At 49.4% G+C, this 22,381-nt stretch overlaps 1 protein-coding gene across 1 annotated transcript in view; it reads right to left on the bottom strand.

The window, feature by feature from the left end:
• Window positions 1-22,381, bottom strand: part of XYLT1 (xylosyltransferase 1) — a 309,698-nt gene that overhangs the window by 113,799 nt on the left and 173,518 nt on the right. Inside the window, exon 3 of the mRNA XM_080679050.1 lies at window positions 17,503-18,010. Within this exon, the coding sequence (XP_080535176.1) occupies window positions 17,503-18,010 (508 nt within the window). The remainder of the gene's footprint in view (window positions 1-17,502; window positions 18,011-22,381) is intronic.

Below are 22,381 nucleotides of genomic sequence, written 5' to 3'. Positions count from 1 at the left end.
TCTTAGAGAAGTCAGGCGACCCCGTCCTTGAGAAATCAGATGTGGGTTTTCATGACACTGGACCCAACTAAAGAAATATTCCAAGTTCCTTTCCATGGCCTACAAGGCCCTGCATGACCAGCCCCCTGCCCTCCTCTTTGTCTTCCTGGCCCACCGCACCCCCACTGCTTACTGAGCCCCAGCCATCCACTCCTCCCCATCCACTCCTCCTTTCTGTGCTTAGTCATGCCAAGCGGGCAGCTGCTTCAGGACTTTTGCACAGCTGCTCTTCCTGTTTGGAAAGTTCCACCTGAATTGGATTCCAGTTCGTTCAGAAACTAGGAAGATTTTCCCCACTTTCCTAGGCTTTTGCAAAATAGCCAAGGGGATTACATTATCTTATTTACCTTCCAACACAGGGAGCCATAATCATCCCCATTTTCCAGATGTGGTAAATGGTGAATTCTCCATTTCAGTAGGTTATAGTAACACCAGCAAGTCACTCTAATGAACGATACAGGTGTCTTCTTTCATTCCTCTCCATTCTCATCTCTACAGTCAACCAATTGCCAAATTCTGCCAAATGTGCCTCCTGAGTTGTTCTCAAATCCAACTGTTCCTCTTTCGTAATTGAACCCATTGTCATCTCTTAGCTGGACTATCTTCAAAGCATGATCATTGGACTCTCTGCCTATAGATTTCAACTCCTCTAATCTATCCATCCATCTGCCCATCTAATCCACTCATCTTTTCATCCATTCACACATCCATCTATTCACCCATCAATCTATCGATCTATCAATCCATCTGTCTATCCATATATCCATCCATCCATCCATCCATCCATCCATCCATCCATCCATCCATCCATCCATCCATCCTGGCACTTACTTTGTATTGGGCAGTGGGGGTAAGTAGTGAGTAAAAATACTGACCCTACCTTCCTGGACACTTTGGTGTAATTAGGAAAAGATATGCTAAACAAACAACCATACAAACACATGTATGTTACAAATGAGAATAAATGCTATAAAAGTAAAATTTCCCTTGAGAAAGCATAATTGGATTTAAGCTGGAATTGGATCCAAGGAATTACATGAGCTTGCCAGAAAAGACACGAGAACAGGGTTTAGACAGGGAGACCAGATGTGGAAAAGCCTTAGACTGGACTTGGCTTTCCCTAGGTGCTGCAGCATGCTGGGGCTCGCGGGGAAAGGAGGGCCAAGAGCGACAGGTGATAAGGCTGGAGAGAGAGGTAGCCTGGATCACATGGGGCCTGAAGGCCACTATAGGAGACAGATTCGCCATAGGTGCCATGGGCAGGTTTGGTGGGTTTTCAGACAAGCAAGCAATGTTCAACTACATCTCAGGAAGAACACTCTGAATGCTGAATGGACAGTCACTTGGCAGAGGAGGTGGACGATATGGCAGAGTAGATGTGAGAAGACTAGTTAAGACTATATTGGCACAATCCACATGAGACATGTTGCTCCCTGGCCAGGGAGGTTGCAGAGAAGACACAGAGGTGGACCAGTGAGACGTATTCAGAAAGTACAACAGAAAGGTCTCAATGCTGGGTGAGGTGGGAAAAGGAGAAAACTTTCTGAAGTCTCTTCAAAACCAAGCATGAGCCAGCCCCTAAGCAATGGAGCTCCTCAGAAGGGAATCCTAATCCTAATGATGATGACAGTAATAGGATAGTTAATACTGAAGGAGCACATACTCTGTATGTGCTAAGTGCTTTGTTAAATGCATCATCTCATTTAACAGAACTATGAAGTAGATGCTATCATCAGTCCCATTTTACAGATGGGAAAAGTGAGGCACAAAGAGGTTTAAATAGCACACCATAAGTTCCACAGTCAGCTCCTGGTAGGATCAGGATCCAACTCCAGAACCCCAAGGATTGGCACCCCGTGTCCCTGACCACCATGTAGGCAGCACCACTTCTGCAAGTCTCAGTTTCTCAGGATCCTGCCCAATGCACTACCAGACAGAAAACCCCAACGCAGACACTCCCCAGAGAAGAGCCTCATAGGATTCCAGATGCATAAATAAAGTCTGGAGGCTCAGCTCCACTGATCTGCTGGAGTCTTTATTGCTCTACAAATGCATTATTAATCAGCCACCTAGGCCCTCCCCATAGAGCCTTTAAATTACACTTAAATTCCTGGATAGGGTTCCATGCACCTTAATAGTGCATTTCCTGTGTTCACAGCAATAAACAAGGGGAGAGAGAGGGGCCTGGATAACCAGGTTAATTGCCCTTGGAGGTCTAGGCTGAGAAAGCAATGGCAAGCGTTCCTCTCAATTCTCTGGGTCCCGGGCTGCAAGGCTAATATAGTCTTGAAACAAACAATACTGTCAAGCCAGGATCAGGAGCCAGGAGAGCGTGGCTCCTTCATGCCTGGCCTGGCTGCTGGGGCTTTGCTTGGCCTCCAGGTCACCTTGTCAGGGCCCTCCCTCCTGGGAGCGCTGGGTATGAGTAGCAGAAAAGCCAGTTCATCCAGGTGGGGACCTACGGGCCATCAGCTGGGGCTTGCTGCTTCCTGGGGCAGCTCTTACCAACTTCCAGGTTACGACAGGGGTGACTCTTTGGGGGTCCAGTGGGGGAAGAAGTGGATTAAGTATCCTGCCTTCTGCAATTCTCTTCCCAACCTACACAGCTGGAAGGGCATAGGGGTCAGCTCATTCTGAAGCAGGGTTCAGCAAACTATGGCCCTTGAGCCAAATCCAGCCTGTCTGTCTTATAAATAACATTTTATTAGAGCACGTATTGAGTTGGATAGTTGACTAGAGAGAGACCGTATTTTTTTTTCCTAAAATTTTTAACGTCCTCACCCCAGGATATGTTTTTATTGATTTTTAGAGAGAGAGAGGAAGGGGGAGAGAGGGAGAGACACATGGATGTGAGAAACATTGATCGGTTGCCTTCCGTACATGCACTGACTGGGGTTCAAATCCGCAACCTAGGTATGTGCCCTGACAAATCCGCAACATTTGGGTGTACAGGACGATGCTCCAACCAACAGAGCCACCCAGCCAGGACAAACGGAGACCTTATTAATGCCCCGAGGAACCTAACATATGTACTATCTGGCCTTTTATGGGAAATTTGTCAATCCCTATTAGAAAGCGTAAATCAGATCTCACCACTGTTCCTGCTCAAACCCATGGATAGTGCCTTCCTACTCTAGAATAAGGGTGACACGCGCTATCCAGGCCTCAAGACCTTTCTAATGGGGACCCGGCCTCAGGCGGCCAGTCTGACCTGTACTGTCTCTGTGGAACTTGGCTGTGTGCAGCCCTGGAACAAATCACCCATCCTCGCGGATTCTATGGGAGAATGAAGCCTATTTCAGTGGTTGGAGTGAGGCTTACCTGAGGCAATGCATGTTTGCAAAGGAACTAACTTTTTACATTTAATCAGGATAAAATACATATAATATGAAATTTACCATCTTAATAATTTTTAAATATATTTTATTGATTTTTACAGAGAGGAAGGGAGAGGGATAGAGAGTTAGAAACATCGATGAGAGAGAAACATTGATCAGCTGCCTCCTGCACACTCCCCACTGGGGATGTGCCCGCAACCAAGGTACATGCCCTTGACCGGAATCGAACCTGGGACCCTTCAGTCCGCAGGCCAATGCTCTATCCACTGAGCCAAACTGGTCAGGGCCATCTCAATCATTTTTAAGAGTACTATTAAGCACATTCACACTGTTGTGCAACCAATCTCCAGAACTCTTTGTATCTTGCAGAACTGAAATGCTACCCATTAAACAATCCCCATTCTCTCCCCCCAGCCCCAGCCCCTAGCAACCACCATTCTACTTTCTGTTCCTATGAATTTGACTACTCTAGGTAACTCGTACAGGTAGAATCATACAAGCATTTGTCTTTTTGTGACTGGCTTATTTCACTTAGCATAATGTCCTTAAGGTTCATCCATGTTATAGCATGTTTGAGAGTTTCCTTCCTTTTTAAGGCATATTATTCCATTATATGAACAGACCACATTTTGCTTATCCATACATCTGTCAGTGGAAATGTGGGTTGCTTTCACCTTTTGACTCTTGTGAATAATGCTGCTAAGGACATGGCTGTACAAATATCTTTTTGAGACCTGCTTTTAATTCTTTTGTGTATAAACCCAGAACGGAAGAGCTACCTTCTAGAACCAGCCTCAGCATTAATACTTCATATGGATCAACTCATCCAGTCTCTACAAGGTATGAACTATTATTGTCATGAGAGTGACCAAAAAATTTACTACCCACACTGGGATATTTTTTTGGGGGGCGGGGGGAAGGGGTGCTGTTAGTAATGACAGTGAAAAAGCAGACACAAACTGAGACTGTTTCAGGAAAACTGGGATGTCAATCATCACCCCACTTTACAGATTAAAACAAGGCACAAAGAGGTGAAGTCACTTCCTCAAGGCCACCCAGCTAGTGTGTGGCACAGCTGGAAGTCAAACCTAGGCTGACCGACTAAGCTTTCACTGTGAACACAATTCCACGTACACAGCACATAACCAGGAAACAGCCAGTGACCAGTACTTGGTGTCTAACTGTTATTGGCTCTTCAGACTGGGAAGAGGGGCCTTCATGGGGGAAAGGGGTCAGTAAGGGCTGAGAAAGATTAAGGTGAGTTGGAGGGATTCTATGCCCAGGAATGAGACTGGGGACCAGCCACATGGAGGAGATAGTAGTCCACGGAGGGAGGCAGACACCCCATCTCAGTCACACCACCCTGGCTGGGACCACACTGGGGTTTCTAAACTAAGGCACTATGACGTTTTAGAATAAAAAATTATATTGGAATGGAAAATTATTTGAGGGCTGTTCTGTACATTGTAGAATGTTTGTCAGCATCTCTGGTCTCTACCTGCTAGAATCGAGTAGCAGCCTCCCACCCCCACCCTGGTGGTGACAGCCAAAAATGTTTCCAGCTATGGCCAATGTCCCCTAAGGGGTGGGGGTGCAATCACCCCCATCCAGAACCGAGGACCTGAAGAAAGGGCAGAATCGGAGGGATGCTCTGTTATCCCACATCAGCACTTCTCAAAGTGGGGTGTGGAGCAGCAGCTGGTAGCAATGGAACTTCCGGGGCCCCATCCCGGACCTGGATCAGCACCTCTGGGGGAGGCCCGGAAGTCTGTGCTGTAAGGAGCTCGTGTGCAAACCACTACCCTGAAGGAGACTTGCTGGGATCTCGGAAGATTAGGAACTGGAGCCGGTACTAGTCTGAAGCCTGGCCAGGGCTCCTGGGAAGAAAGCAGGTCCCTTTAGGAGAATGAGACTGAGCTGGAAGCTTCCAACATCCTGTGTGCGAATCATACTGGACAGGAGGTGCTACCGTAACTGGTACGACATTCATGCGGATAGGTAGATGGTATCTGTCAAAATTTCAAAACAGACAAGCCTTCGGAGCCACCAGTTTCATTTCTCAGGATGTTCCTAGCAGCCAGTCTCAACTCAACATCTCTAAGAGAATTAAGCGCTAATGTCCAGAGGCATCGACTATAAGCAGCAAATTAGCTTTTCTCCAATTCATCTAGAATGGTACTGCTTATGCACCATCTCTGGGGGAACTGAGAAAATAACCACTCGATATAACAAAATCCTGCGACAACCTCAATGTCCACCAGTAGGGGAATGGCCAGACTCCAGAGGAAGCCAGCCATTGCAAAGAATTATATACGCGACAGAAGACAAGGGGAAAAGAAACGCTACATAGAAAAAAAGGGAAGGATGACATAGGTCTTTATTTCCCGACAGGGATACAGGTGTCAGACCTAGATACACGTCCAAGTAAAAAACGTCCCAGAATGTATACATCAGTTTTGAGTTTTCTCATCTCCAAACCAGATTCTATATTTTTACAAGTTCCGGACTGATCATCAGTTTCTTATAATATAACTCCCCTCATAAATCAAAGTCCATTTTTGCCTGGGTTGGACTTAAAGCTCTAAACAAAAATAAAAATGTGCCTGCAGTGCTGCCCCTCAGGGGAGCCTGGTCAAGACAGACTGCCCCTTGATCTGCAGTGTCTTCTGGGCTTTTTAAATAATCAGAATGTATACTGTCCTGCTTAAATAATTGAAGACATGAATAACAGACATGCTTTCTGCATTATTTGAGCCCAGTTTTAAAAATTAAGGAAAAATCCGCTTTCCCTCCTGTCGCCCTGTCTTCTCCCCGTCTTTTCCCTTTGGCCGCTGGAAATGTCGCAGGGACAGGCTGCTGGCAGCCTCCCAGTCACTCGCCCAGGCTTCCTACTCTAACCGAGCCGCCCTCTGAGGTGAGCTGTTCATTTGCACTTTGTGGCTCATCCTCAATTCTGATTTAAGGCAACGTAATTCCTCCTCAAAAGCCTGAAGAATAAATTCGGCTGCTAATTTCGCCATTAAGAGTTTATCAAAGCGAGCACTATTTCAACGGCCTCCTAATCAATCACCATTTCCCATGTTTATCTCCTGCTCAATTTCTACCACGGGGCTCCATACACATCAATTTGCCTGATGCACTTCCTACATATGTTTTAAATTACTTGATCATTGTATAAATTTCACAGCCATTAAAAGGCTCTAATGCCAGCATGGCTGACATGGTGTTAAAAATTGGATTCAATTCCACGGGGTAATAAATTGTGACCTAAATCCAATCTCTCATGGGTGACTGAAGAATACAATGAAAAATTATTGCTTTGTCATTTTTTACACTAACCCAAATATACCCCAGCAACTCAAAACCCACAGAGAAATGGGACGCACCCACTGCTGGCTATTTTTCACCCGAGGTGGCTTTGCAGGCCAGGCCAGAGGGTCTTGGATGGGATCAGCCCCCTCCAGAACCAGGTGAATTACCTGACAGCACCAACATCCTTGCAACACAGGGGTGTAGCTCGGGGAGCAAGTTGAACTGCACAGGCTCCTTCAGCCAAAGGCGCTGCTGCTACAGGCAGCGAAGCCAGTGCTTAAGCACTTTGCCGCTGGCACCGAGCCTCTGAGCTCAGAGCCTGGCGGTGCCGCTGAGATGTGTGCTTTTAGGCAGATCTCCTCCCTCTCTGAGCATCATTTTCCTGAATACAGAGCTGTTGTCAGAATAAATGACCTAATATGGCTAAAACGCTCAGGATGGTCCCTGGCATTTAGCAATCCCTAGGTAAAGTTTAAACATCAGGATTTAAGAGCAGGGAACTTTGTAGAGGCCTCAGCTCCCTGTTCTACTGGGTCTCAGGGAAGGAGGGTAATGAATAGCTAGAGAAAGGTGTTAACATTTCCTCTGCGTTTCCCTTTATCTCCGGAGAAACTCCATTATTCATTCAACACATGCCGACTGCACATTTAGTACGGGCGCCACATAGCAGAGAGGCTAAAACGTGGGTTCTGAAGTCAGGCAGAACCGGGTTTGGGTCCAAGGTGTGCCACCTGCGAATGTGACCCGGGGCAAGCTACTTGACCTCTCCAACCCTCAGGTTCCCCACCTGTAAAATGGAGTGAGGAAACACCCTTTTCTCTGGGGCTTTGGGGAAGGCTCGAAGACCTCACGCATGGGAAGTGCTGAGCTTTGCACCTGGCATTTAGGAAGTGCCTACAATACGTGAGCTCTCCATCTCAGGCTCTGTGCGGGGCTGCAGGTTCCATGGTGAACACACACAGACAAACCTTAGTGGGGGCTACAAACAACTCTGGTATCTCCAGTACGATGGGAAGTGTGCTCCGGTGGGGGGTGGGTAAGGTGATTTGGGGGTTCACAGTCTGGCACCTCATGGAGACTTGGGGAGGTGGAGTGTGGGGAAGGAATCACAGAAGACTTCCAGGAGGAAGTGATGCTGAAAGGAATTCCTAACCTTAACTGCCAAATAACTTGAGAGAGGAGAAAAGGCAAGCTGGTTTCACTGGTTCATGCAAAAGGAGGGACTGGCTAGGAAGAACTGTAGATGAAATTTAGCATTTTCATCTATTGGCCGCTTACAGGGCCAGCCCTGGGCTGCCTCTTTCTGCACAAGGTCTCTGTTTTGGGGACCCTGAGTGGCTGACACATAACCAGCTGCACCCAAAGGAAGGAATGCCTCAGAAGGCCAGACCGTTATCCTCTTGCCACTCGCTACCCCATCCTGGGGCAGTTCTGGGCAAGACACTCATGGAAGCTGAGAAAAGCATCAAAACTTCCCTCCATGGAAGGGGACCACCCTGCCCACCCTGGAGGCTTCCAGAATCGTAATAACCTGCTGCTGATTTGTAACATGTGGTTGGTAAATTTTTCTGGCTGAATAGAGGGAATAACTTAAGCATTCTCAAATACAGTATTCTACTCAGCAACCTGAGGAGGCAGGAGAGACATCTAACGGCGCATTTTACAGGTAAGAAGTGAGGTTTAGAGAAAGCAAGTGCCTTGTCTGAGAGTTTTGCAGGTGACACAGTGGTCCTAATTGGCATCAGCTCAGCAAATGTGAAAGGGCAGGTGCCTCTGCTCCATTCCTGCTCAAGGCAAAGACACAGGCCATCTAAAGCCAGTGACCTGCAGAATTGAAATCTGGCTAGGAGGAAGACAGGCTGGCCCTATTGCTCAGATTCAGAGCTCCCCTAGTTCCTCAACCACCCCACACCTGCTCCTACCTCAGGGCCTTTGCACAGATGCACCCCAGACCAGAATGTTCCCCCTCCTACCCTTCCCCTAGTTAACTCCTCCCACCCTTCATCTCTCAGCCCAACTAAAATCCGACACGTGTCTGCAGAAGCGAAGGTCACTGTTGCAATTCCGCATTTATTTTGGATTCATGGGCTTCTCCGCCCAGGTGTAATAGGCTGCAAGCTCCACAGGACAGGGATTCTGTCTGCTTTCCTCCCAAGTGAATCCTCCAAACATAGTGCCTGGCATAGATGGCAGGCGCTGGCTGGATAAGTGCTGAATGAATGAGTGGTGATGGGAGTTGGGACAGTCCCCAGGTGATGGCTGTGCTTTGCAGAGAGACTTCTAAATGCTCCCTTCCCATCACTTCACCCAGCACGCACAGGTCTCTGCATAGCTCCTGGGGGTGGGGGTAGCCAATGAAGCTCAAAACAACTGTGCCATCTCCTTATGCCAGGAGAGTACGATCGAGACCTATAACGTCCAAGTACTGGCTATGCAGAAATGAGTAAGCATCTGATGGGTGGGTGTTTTCTTCAGGCCCCATGTGCAACCTGAGAGCAAGTTGGCTCTATGGAAAACAGATAAGCCCGCTCACTCCCGCCTTGCCAGGCCCCTGCAGTACACCAGTGGGCTCCTCACCGCTCTCCCTGCTGCTTCCTCGCCCCGATAGTCTCGTGTCAACACAACAACCAGGGGACCGATCCTCTGAAACATGTCAGACCAGAACCCTTCACCCCCAAATCCCTCCAGTTGCTCTCCCACCTCACCCAGATAAAAACCAAATCTCTACTGGTCTGTAAGGCCCGGTCTGCTGCTCCAGCCACGTGGCCTCCTTGCTGGTCCCCACTCATTCCCACAACACCCTCGTTCCTTCCTGCTTTAGTCTTCTCCATCTGACATAAGACACTTTTTAGTTTTATGTGTCAACTACCCATGTTCCTCTTCCAGAACATAAACTCCAGGAAGACAGTTCTGTCTGTTTTGTTCATTTTGTTCAGTGCCTGGCACAGAGTAGGCTCTCATTAAATATTGGTTGAATGAATGAATGAATGAATGAACTCTGTATGTCCAAAGACTAGAACCATTCCATTTTGGAACAGCTCAGATTCCTAGCACATTTTCCCACTAGACCAAATCCATCTCTGAGTACCTTGCATCCACATCTCTCCTTAGGCCACTCAGAAATGGCCCCTCTGACTTCCTCTCTTTCCCTTCATGTGTATGGCAATTTGTCTTTCCTGTTTGTTGTGAGCCCCCCCTCTCTCCCAGGATGGTGAGCTCTGTGAGGTGGGGTCTTCTATCTTGTTCATCGGATCCCAGTACTTTGCACATGCTTGGCACGGGGGTAGCTGCTCGACAGGCATTTGTTGAATGGATGAAACAAATTAAATATATGTAAGAATGCTAAGGGGAAGAATGACGTTCATGTTCATTATGAGTTTCCGCAGGCATCCATGGGGTTCTCCTACTTTCTCCCTGAGGTGCAAAAAAAGCAAGAGAATGTCACATCAGGGGTTCCTTGCTCACTGAGCAGCAGAGATACTAGTAGCGTGTCTACCACGGTGCCAGAGGAGAATAGTGATTTTGCTCTGACTTATTAAAAAAGGAACTTGCCGATGGTGGCACCTGAATTAGTAATCCCCAATTGCCTGTGACATTCCTGGCTATGCAGGCTGGCCTGTCAGTGTCCCCACCTGCTGTGGGAGAGAGGGAGGGGGCTGTGCTCAGGGGAGGGTCATCGGGGGAGGAATGGGTGCAGGTATCTACAAGCTCCAGAACTGGGCCAACATCCAGGCTCCACCCAGCCAGCCAGAAACTCCGGAGAGTCACTCCTTTCCCCAAAGCCTCCTTCTAGCCTCGGACAAAAGGGAAGCTGATTAGCCAGGCTCTCCGCCAAGCTGCTCCAAGCAGTGTGGTCCATAAATGCGTGGTTATAAACACACTCCCAGTTCCCCAGGCCATATGTGTCATTGTGAGCACATAGAAGGGGGGAAAAAAATCCACCTAACCATGATCTGCTGGTCTCAAACACACTTGGCTTGGGAGTGCTTATTTGTGCCTGAAGTTTCAGAAAGGGCGTGCCCAGAGGCCGGCCGGGAAGGGCATTAAAGATTTTCATCTCCTTCCTGCGCCTAAACCTTTCTGCTCTGCTCTCAGGCATGGCAGCGAGGGCACACACACCCTAATGACAAGTGTGGAAGTGAACGGCAGGACTACGCAGCTGGCGGAACACTCCTGGGGAAGGAGAGAGGGTGGAGGGGGAGGTGGGAGGGAGATGCAGGGGGCAATTTATGACAATTCCTATAACTACATATTTAGCTTTCTAAAAGCCCTGTGGGTGGCAGCTGCCTTTCTTTATGATTCCAAGACTGGGAGGGGGAACCACCCCTGTGCTGTAGCAGGAAAAGGCTACATGGACTTGGCCTGTTGGGACTCACTTCCCAATGGGAGGTCTAAGGGGACTGTTGGCCATGCTGCCTGGCATAGACAAGGAGCTCAATAAATGCAGTATCAGGCTGGAGTGGTCTTTGTGCCCCAAAGAAACCCCAGAGCCGAGAACACCCACGGATGGTCACCCCATCCGATCCACCGGCCATTGCCTATAGCTTTTACCTACTGTCACGCCCTCTCACTGGGACCACTGCAAGAACCTCCCCACAATGTCCTTGTGTCTACTCCTTCCTTAAAGCTGCCTCAGATCAGAAGTGGGGCTGCTGAGTCGCATGGTGCCTCTCATTAGGGCAGAGGCTCCGTGGAGGCCCCCACCCATCTTCCATTAATGAGCCTGTGCCCTGAGCTGTGCAGGGAGAGGCCCTGTGGGACAAGGCATCCTCTGCTTGTGTTCACTGCTATGTCCCCAGGTCCTGGAATAAGGGTGGACCGTCATAACCACGCTGACCGCTTTGGTGCTGCTATGAGCTAAGCACGGTTTTTACATGTTTAAATGTTTGAAAAACATCAAAAGAATAAGGTTTCATGACACATGAACATTATGTGCAATTCAAATTTGGCACCATCAATAACAGTTTTATTGGAACGCAGCCTCACTGGTCATGTACTGTGTACCGTGTGCGCTGCTTTCATGCAGAGCTGAATAGTTGAGACGGAGACCATACCGCCCGCAAAGCCTATCTACTACCCGGCCCTTTGCAGAGACGGTCTGTGGAGCCCTGGCCTTGGCCACGCAATGAGGCCTGCTGACTTTCCTGGACCCACCACGCTCAGTCCTTCTCCTTCCTAGAAGCCCACGAAGCACCTCTGGGACCAGTTTTGTCGGACCCCGAGGAACCATTTCTGCAAACCTCCTCTGTGCTGGGCTTTGTGCTTCCCCAGCAGGAGACGGAAACAGTCCGAGCGGGTCCTCTGTAAAGCTGGCCTTTGGAAAGCAGGCCAGCCCTGCCCACTTGGCCTAGCCCCACACAGATCAATTTGGCCTCAGCACACCACGCCTATTAGCGTGGCACCTTTTAGCTTGTCACAGCTGTTCCCTCATTTCCTCATCATGAGTGATACAGCAAAAGATCTGGGAGAAAGCTCTGTCTCTGGCCGACAAATGGGGAAACCAAGGCACATGCTCTGGGGCACTCAGAGTGGCTGGGCTGGCATCCACGTCTCCATATCCCTCCCTCCATACCAGGCTGCCAGCCACACTTTCATGCTACTCGTGCTGTGTAGTCACCCCGCTGCCCCCAGTGTGTAGAGATGTGCAGGAGACAGCCCTTCCGCAGCTGGCGGTGCCATCTGCCAGTCTCTCTCTGCAGCGACAGCCAGCTCTCCGCAGCCACCTCCGTCCAGAGCCCATTTGTCCAGAGCCTCTGGCCTCATGCAAAGGCTGCTGGGTAAAGACACGGACAGTTGCCTTTCTATCAGAAACCCCCTTTCTGTCCACCCTCACTCTGACCCTGAGCCGGCTTCCCCCTGTCCTGTGCGAAAGCTTGCAGCCCTGCAGCCAGCCAGCTGATTCAGAGTCCTTGCTCACCGCTCACTGGAGAACTGCCGCCTCTTCAGCTGCTCAGCCCCGAGCTCCCACTAAGGTGACAGCCACCTCTTCCCAGCCCACTGCTTTCTCCACAACTTCTCACATTGCTCATCTCGCATTCTTCACCTGGCATCGGGGCTGCCGTCACAGTTTCAGCTGGCACAGAGAAGGGTGAAGAGGGGCGGGAGGGACCAGGATAACCAGTGGGACCTTTCTTGGCATATTTCAGCTCGAGATGGAGGGAGCTTCCTAATGTGTTCCAAAGGTAATGAGGCAGAAGAAGTTGCATTACCTAGCTCCTGGCACCAGCATGCCTCTTATGGTTGAACAGTCTTTATTAGGAAAGATACTTATTGGGAAAGCCACCTCTGTCCCTCACGCGGGTCAGTGTGTCCCCTGTGGTCAGGGCGTCAGGGGGAGGTGTGGTCTGGGAAGGCTTCCCAGAGGAGGTGGCATTTAGGGCTACAATCTGGAGTAAAAAGAGGTGATAGCCAGAGAAGGTGGGATGGAGTGGGGGGCGGAGCACTATGAGGGAATGCCTGAGGCACATGGGGCCACATCTGAAGAACAGAGCCAGAGAGATGGGGCTAGGTCAGTGGTCGGCAAACTGCGGCTCGCGAGCCACATATGGCTCGCAAGCCGCGGTTTGCCGCTCTGTTGACTAATGAGTTTGCCGACCACTGGGATAGGGGCTCAATCACAAGGAACAACAACAGCCTGTAATTATTGGAATCGAGAGTCTAGGTCAGTGGTCGGTAAACTCATTAGTCAACAGAGCGGCAAACCGCGGCTCGCGAGCCACAGTTTGCCGACCACTGGGCTAGGCAATGGGAGGTCACCACTGCAGCAGGCCTTCTTCTCTTCTCTTCTCCACGTCCCCCTCATGTATACTGCTAACCTCACTGCTAGACAGCCAGACACATCTGCTTTACTTGAGCCCCCTCTACACCAAGCATTTTATATGTATGATCCCATTTCAGCCACAGTCCTATGAGGATAAGGTATGAGGATTTGTGTCCATTTTACAGATGAGGAAGCTGAGGCACTGGGAGGGTAGGGCCGCACAGCTAGTAAATGCAGAACCGGGATTCAAAACCCAGGGCCTGAAGATATCTGGATGGAAAAGCCAGGCCTCCATTGCCTTTCCAGCTGACATGGTTTCATTTCCATGAACCACTGGGAGGTCCAGCTGGTGTGACTGAAGGCCCTCAGGTGACTGTGGAGCCCAAGGAAGGGACAGGAGGCCCAGACAACTGTGGGAGCTAGGGGGGTGCAGAGCTGCCTGGGTGTAGAATGGGGGCGGGGTGGCAGCTTGGCTGCTACAGTGAGCACAGGGGCTCTGGGAGGAATGAGGGCCTGCATTTGGATTGGAAATAAGCCCACCTGGGGCCACCCTGCCCAACCTCACTACATCTCACGCTAGGGGTTGTTAATGGACGGTCTGCAGATCCCTCCTTTCCTGGTGAAAGCCATCACCATTCTTTTTCTGGGAGGCAGAGAGTGAAGTGGCCAAGTCACAAACACAAGCACTGTGTTCACAGGAAGCAAACCATCTCCTGGGCTTCTAGACTCTTACTTTTCCCCAAGTGGTGCTGGGCAAGGGAACAGGAGGCGCTGGGGGTGGGAGGAGCAGCAATCCTTTACAAAAGTCAACATTTAAAATCTATTTTCTTGCCTCAGCCAGTTTAACTCATTGGCTAGACTCGCAGGGGTCCTCAAACTTTTTAAACAGGGGGCCAGTTCACCGTTCCTCAGACCATTGGAGGGCCGGACTATAGTTTAAAAAAAAAAACTATGAACAAATTCCTATGCGCACTGCGGGCCCGGGACGAGTCGGCTGCTAAGCAGGACAGGCAGCGACACCCGGCAGGCTGGATAAATGTCCTCGGCGGGTCACATGTGGCCCGCGGGCCGTAGTTTGAAGACGCCTGGAGAGCATTGGCCGTGGACTGAAGGGTTCTGGGTTCGATTGCCTACCTCAGTTGTAGGTTTGATCCCCGGACCTGGTTGGGGCGTGTGCAGGAGGCAACCAATCAATGTGTCTCTCTCATATCAATGTTTCTCTCTGTGTCTCTTCCCCTCCCTTCCACTCTCTCTAAAAATCAATGGGAAAATATCCTTGGGTGAGGAGTAACAAAATAAATAAATAAATAAAATAAAATCTATTTTCTTTCTTCTGAAATTTTCAGTCCTCAGGCCAAGAGGAATTGCTTCCTTAATTATATTCAACTTCTGGCATCATATTGGCTGAAGTTTGGGCGACGCTGAACTCAGCAAACCGACAAGCACAGTGCGTACATCTGTGTATGCACGCGTGTGCGTTATGTATATTTATGCATGTGTTACATTTCTCTCCCCTCCCACTGTCACTTCTTCATTTAGCAGGAAATAAAAGGACCACTGGGCTGGAGCTCAAATCCTTCCTAAGCAGAGGCAAATCTGGGTGTCACAGTTTCCAGAAAGGGAACACAATCTCCGTATGGGGTGTAATTACATCTTAGCTTTCTGCAGAAGAATAGTTTATGGCTTAAATGCTATTAATTGTAAGCCGTTTTGTTCCACGGGAACTTGTTCATTGATAACTATCCAATTAGGGTTATTTTGCAATTAGTCTATTCACACTAAATTTATTGCAAAAGGGGAGGCTGTGGTGCAGCAAATTAAAGCATTGCCGGGGCTGGGTGTGCAATGGCTCTTAAATGCCAATCTTATTAACAGTCCCGGAGGCTGTGCCACCTTGGCTGATGCAGCAAAGGCCACAGGGAACCCCCAGCAAATTCACACTGAAAAACCAAACTAGGGATGACTCAGTATGACCCAGAGAAGCATGGGAACCCTTGGCCTCCACTGGGGACATCCCCCATTTCTCCCCATTAATGCCCGCTCTTCTTCTTGCAACTAACTGATGACAGAGAGATGCAGTCTGCAGGCTGTAGGACATCCCTGAGAGTTGGCAATCTGAGCTAAAGTAGGAGCTTTAGCCTCCGGAAGATGGAGAGGCTCTGGAAAAGGATGCACACTCTCAAACCTGAGTTCTAAGCCCATCTACTTAGCTGTGCTCCTCTGGCCAAGTATTCAATCTCTCTAAGCCTCAGTTTCTTCATCAGCAAAATGGGTTGATAACAGATCTACCCCACAGGCCAGTGTGAGGATTCATTGCAATATAAGGTAGGAACAGTGTCCAATATATTAGTACAATAGTACCCCCTTATCCAAGACCCCCAGTGGATGCCTGAAACTGCAGAGTACTGAACCCTATCTATGTATGTTCTTTCCTATACATACAGACTTATGGTAAAGTTTAACTTATGAATTAGGCACAGTAAGAGACTAACAACAACAATAAAATAGAATAATTATAACAATGTAATAAAGGTTATGTGAATGCGGTATTATTAAGTAAAATAAAAGTAACTTGGACACAAGGTATACCAGGACAGTAGCTCTGATGACCCAGATGGCCACTGAGTGACTAATGGGTGGGAGCATATATAGTGAGGACGTGCTGCACAGAGGGGTGGCTCACGTCCTGGGTGGGATGTATGGGGCCAGCGTGAGATTTCATCATGCTACTCAGAACGGCGCACAATTTAAAACTCATGAATTTCTGGACTTTTCCATTATTTCCACTATTTTCAGACCTTGGTTGACTACAGGTAACTGAAACCTCGGAAAGCGGAAACGTGGAAAACTCAAAAAACACAGATGACCTTGAGTAAAATGTTGGAGTTGTCCCCACTGCACCTCACCCAGGGGGCACCTGGAGAGCTGGCCATGCATCCTTCTAGGCCTCTCTGTGCCCTTGACACACGGGGCTGCTCCCAACCTCGTCCCAATCCTTCATTCTGGGACCAGCAGTCAATAGAAAGGCTCCCGTCTGAAAAGAGGAGGCCTGGATTCTAGCTCAAGTTCAGCCCCTGGTTCAGTGGGTGAGTCTGGGTAAGTCTCCTTCCCTCCATGGGCCTCGCATTCCCATCTGTCCAGTGAATATCAGCACTGAGCTTTCTCTAGCCTGCTGTTCCTTGGGAGCCATTCTCACCACACATCTCCCTTCTGCATCCAGAGAGATGCAGGGACACAGTAGCTGCTCAGAAGAGGGAGGCCGCTTGGCAAAGTCTTGCCTGGCTTCTGGGTCCACCACTGTCAGGGGGACCGAAAGCCTCCGCCTCCCCACCCCACGCCTGGATCAGCTCTGCGGCTGGCTTTCCTGATGCTCTGACTTCTGTCTCAACACAGCGCCTCTGTTAGAGCTCTGACCTCTCACAGCAAGAGCTCTGGTTCATCACTGGTCACCAGCACACAGAAGAGTGTCCAGCTCAGGGCAGGGGGAGAGAGAGAGAGAGAGACAGGGAGGGGGAGGGAGGAATAGAAAATGAGGAAGAAAGAAAATAGGAAGAAAATGAGGAAAATTTAGGAAGGAGGGAGGGAAGGAAGGAAGGAATTTTAGGTGGAGGAAAATGGGAAGGTTGATTTTCAGAGCCTCCAAAGTCAATGCAACCAATTAGAAACCTTTCAGATCATATTCGATTACAATAATATCCGCGTCAATTTTAATCCTGATATTCTGCTGAGACAGAAAACCAACTCTGTCGGCACAGTCACCTCGCCTTCTGCAGCTTCCACATGAGCCTGACTTCACTGTATTTCTTCCTTTGCCATGAAGGCACCTGGTTAAAGCTATAACTAAAGGTAATATGATTCTGAAATACTTTTCCGTGGGAAACTTCAGAATTCAGGGGTACCAAAGAAGTCAGGTCTTGTGACCCGATTTGGGGTTTGAAAACCAGGGTGGCCATTCTCAGCAGGTCTGAGAGTGTGAGCAGAAGAGGGCTGGGAAGGAGGGAGAGTTGGAGAGGAGGCGCCTCTCCCGGCCTTGCCTCAGGGCCTGCAGCTTACCTTCTAGCGGGCAGAAGCGAGTCACCTTCTCGGGCATCAGCAGCCCCAGCTTGTGGCGGCAGTAGGTCTCCCCGATCTCCTGGCGGCAATGCTTGGACTTGGAGCGGGACAGGGCAGAGATGGCCTCCTTGCCCGAGATGTCGCACTTGGGGGGCTGGTCATACTTAATCTCAGGGGAGCTGCCCCCGCTTTTTCTGGCATGGAGCTGTCGGGGGGCCTCCTTCCCACGGCTACTGTTCCCTGCGGCTCTCTCGCCGGGAGGCAGCACCTCGTTGGCGCCTTTGCCTGGGAAGGAGTGTCCCTTCCCCTTCTCCTGCTCCAGCTTCCTTTTCAAAAGCTCCTTCTGCCTGCTCAGGGGCTTCTTCGCCAGCTCAGGCTGGTGCTTCTGCTTCTGAGTCCTCGGGGCGAAGTTGCTGTTGTCCACATTCTCAAAATCTTTGGGGACCGAGTTCTCGTTGTTGCTGTCTGTCCGCACTTTCTCTTTGGGCCGGTGAGAGAAGTAGCCGTCCTGGAGGAGACAGGAAAGAGACACGGAAGAGAAACTTTACTGAGCGATCACGCTACGTAGGCTGGCCCTTGGAGGGGCACAGAGGTGTGGGAGTCTGCACCCTGGTTTTAGTCCCCACCTTTGCCAGGAGCTTACCTTCAGGTAAGACTTTTCTCTCTGGACCTCAGTTTCCCCATCTGGAAACTTGAGATGCTCTAACTAGAAAAGAAGGCTTCTGCAGGCTCTAAAGTGCTACGCCTGTGAGTCCCAAGGCTTGTTATGAACCATATCTCCCTTTCAAGGAAGTTTGCTGGACTGTCTGCCACTGGATTAGGGGCATTTTGTTCCAGCTTCCTGTTTAAATTTCAGCAGAGAGTGCCTTGATGGTTTATTTAAGGGCTGGCAATGCCATAATAAAGTTATAAGGGAGAGAATATCGGTAGGATATTATATACATTCCACTGCCTTTAGGATGTATTCATAGACCTATGCCTGTAAGAGAAATAAGACAGCGCCAGTGTCAGTTCCAAAGGAGAGACATCACTGGGTGTTTTGGAGAACGAATGGTCCTTGCAATGAATCACAGCAGAGATGCAAATCTGTGACACTCTTGTGTTTGAGCGTTGGCTATGTCCCTACCTGGGGCAGAACTGATGAAGTCGCCTGGGGTTTCAAGAGAAGGGCCAGGAGTCATTCAGGAGACAATGCATGGGGTGCATCTTTTTAGGAAAGCGGGCGCCCCATACTCAGCTCCAACCCGGGTCATCTCTAAAGCATGTTGCTCCTACTGACACCCACTGCCAAGGCCTTACCCTGACAGAGTACCCACGGCCCTAAAGCGAGCCCTCCGGGAGACCTCTGAAGCCACAGGGAACACTAATTGGTTCCATAAATCTACGCCGTTGCTGCAGAAGTGCCTTGAATGCGTTGCTGTAGAAACTCTGAGGGAAGCCTTCCCCGTGAGTTTTCCTAAATGTGCCTCCAAAGGGCTCCTGAGGACTGGAATGGTCGGGACGGACAGTGGAAGCAGTGCTGGAGCCCAGGAGGCTGGCACTCAGCGTGCCTCCTCCTCTGGCAAGTTGCAAAACTCCTTGGTGGGCCAATTCCCACCGGCCACTTGTTTTCGTAAAAAAACGTTTATTGAAACGTGGGGATGCCTGTTCATTTATGAATTACCTAGGGCTGCTTCAACAGCAGAGGTGAGCAGCTGCAAAAGAGACTGTCTGGCCTGCAAAGCCTAAAATATTTCTATCTGGCCCTTTAGGAGAGTGGCAGACCAGTGAAGAACCCTGGCTAGTGTGGCTCAGATGGTTGGGCATCATTCAGTGCAGCGAGGGGCTGCCGGTTCCATTCCTGGTCCAGGCACATGCCCAGGGTTGTGGGCTTGATCCCCAGTGGCGGGCGTGCAGGAGGCAGCTAATTGATGTTTCATTCTCACATTGATGTTTCTCTCTCTCCCTCCCTCTCTCTCTCTTTCTCTCTTCCCCTTCCTCTCTCTAAAAAGCAATTTAAAAATTTTTATTAAAAAACAAAGAAGAAGAAAGGAGTGCAGACTCCAGCTCTCCAGGAGTATGAGTTTAGAAGGCCCTGCCCCAGGGCTTGGTGTAGTTGGCTGTGCCTCCAGTGCCCCATTTGGCTCAGCAGCGCTCTGGAGAAACAGCCACACTGTGGCCGCCCTTTTTTTGTTTGCCCCGTGTTCCCTAGCATCAAGCACTGATTTCTCCAATCGGAGAGGCTGTAAGAATGACAGCTGACCCTGGGATCCCTCGTGGCCATTCTGTAAGATGAATGTTGTTATTTTCATTATACAGGCGAGGGAACTGAGCATCAGCTAACAAGTGGTACGCACAAGGTAACGTAGCAAACCACAGACCTCGTGCCCTGGGCTACCCGTTCCATTACCCTGTCCTCTTAACCACTGCAGCCTGGCTTTGTACCACAAGATCTGGCTCCCTTCCCATCTACTCCCACCCAGATAAATGGATCTGGGATAAGCATGTCACCTGCAAATAGCCTGGAGGCAGGGAATCACAGAAAGGGAGAAGACTAAGTAGGGGCCACGAAGCACCAGGAGCTTGAGGCGCAGGAGCTGGGGGGTCACGGGGTAGGTAGAAGGAAATAAAGAGATGCCACGAAGGGAGAGCCGAGTCTGTATTGAGTCACGGAGCGGTTGCTGATCACACACAGAAGCCGATGTTATATCTTTGTTGGTGACGGGGACCTTCCAGTTCTGACACCTGGTTCAGGTCTTTTTTAATTCCCCGCACAGACTTGCAAGAAATCGGCCTCAGTGAGGCTCCATGTCTGTTCTTGAACCCCACTGACAGTCCTCTTTTCTCTTCTTTCCGCCCAAAGGTCCTTGAAGAATCGTAAGCAGCCTCTCAGATGCACTCCCCGAGCACTGACATGAGCTGGCACCACATACTAAGTGATTCCCAGGTATGACTTATTGGATAGCAACAGTCACCCCATAAGGAGGTGTGCTCCTCGCCATTTAACAGGAGGAGGAGCCAAGGTGTTCTTACAACGTTCTTGAGCACATAGCAGGCACCAGGCACGATGCCAAGTCCTTATATGTGATATCTCATTTGACCTTCAGAAATAACTCTCAAGAAGGTAATAGTATTCCCATTTCACAGGGAGGGGAAAACGCTTGGGAATGTTCAGTAACTTGCTCAACATCATCTGGGGGAGGAAGGGAACTTGCATCTGTCTGATTCTCAAACTTGCTATAGTATAGTGTCTCTTCCATTTTGCTGAGAGGTAAACAAGGAGCATTTAGCTCCCTCTTCTCTATGGGGAAGTGGGATGGATGTCTCCCTGTTTGCTCATATAGCCTAGGTAGGGATGGAGTTGGAAGCAGGGGCAGGGATGGTATTCTATAAAGTGCCTGACAAATATTTTAGTCCTCTTCCTTCTAGGCACATGATAGGATTATATTTTCCATCCCCTGAAAATTAGGCACAGCCAAGCAACTTGCTGTGGCCAAGACAAGAGACAGAAGCCAGGGCACAATTTGCCACATCCTCCTTCCCCCATAGCATCCAGCCACACTCCTGATAGTGCAGTTCCTGTATCCCTGAGTGAGGCCAGTGTGGAGAAGAGACTTCCCCTCTCCCTCAGGGACAGAAATAAATCTCTGTCAATTTCTGTCACTGAGATTTGGTGATCTTTGTTACTGCAGCACGATCTAGCTCATCCTGATTAATACAGGAGCCAACCTGATCTGCTTTCTTCCTTCCAGCTGTTCTCTGGTACAAAAGCCTTTTTTTTTCTGTCTCTAACAGACAGAAAATCAGTTCAATGATGTCCGCTGTCCAAGAATATGAATTTAAATTCTGTCCCCGAGCCCGTTTTTTTTCTGAAGTTAATGAGAGGGCAGGGAGTAAGCAGAAGAGCCCCTGTCCTTAGAGCCATCTGCACCCTCTCTCATCAAACACATCCTGAGTATTATTCTTGGGCTGTTCTCTATCCTCATTAACTGAGGATTGCAATTTGGCCCCCTGAGCAGAAAACCTCTATAAACCACTGATTTCAAAAGCTCACGTGTGCAAGCCCTTTCTGGCAGAACCTCAGCTAAACCAGACACAGGAAACACTGCCATGGATGAAGCTCATATGACCATCTGAGAACAGCCAATGCCTCTGGCTAATTTCTGATAGCAGCACCAGGCGTGGCCATCAGTTCTAACACGACTCCTGATTTATACACATTGTCTACTCAGAGAGGCCCCATGATGGGGGTGATGTGATTGGCTCAATGTAGCCCTATGGCCTTCCGCTGGCCCCAGACGCCACTCAGCTGCTGCAGGAAGTCTAAATGTCCCAGTGTACGGGAAGGGAAATATTTTGTCTTCTGGAATAGAGAGCTCACAGACATTAGACAACTTCCAGAAAAGTCGGAGAAAGGCAGTGTCAGGGAGAATCAGGCATCATCCAGAGGCCTGACACCTCCTGTGACCCCGAGTCGGTACTGTTTTCTCTAGTAGCCCATTTCTCCTGTCCCTTCCCCCTCTTCCTGTTTTAAATTTTATTGTGGGAAGAACTTTTAACACATTTACCCTCAACACGTATAAGAGCACAAGACGATATACTGCTACCTGTAGGCACGATGTGGTACCGAAGACCTCTGGAATGTGCTCATCTTGTATAACTAAGGATTTGTGATCAATATCTCCCCACTTCATTCCTCGCCAGCCCCTGGAAACCACCTTTCTACTTTATGCTTCGATGAATGGCTGGACTTCCTTTTTTAAAAGGTTGAATAAGATCCCATTGTATGCATATACCACCCTTTCTTTATCCATCTACCCCTCTATGAACATGAGATATCACACCACACCTTCCCCCTAGCCCTTCACCTGCCCAGGAGAGGGCTCAGCTTTCCTCTCCT

This window comes from Plecotus auritus (genome assembly GCF_963455305.1).
Source record: "Plecotus auritus genome assembly, chromosome: 7".
In the NCBI taxonomy this organism is placed as follows: Eukaryota; Metazoa; Chordata; class Mammalia; order Chiroptera; family Vespertilionidae; genus Plecotus; species Plecotus auritus.
Note: the sequence above shows the minus strand (reverse complement) of the source record. Positions and strands in the feature narration are given on the sequence as shown.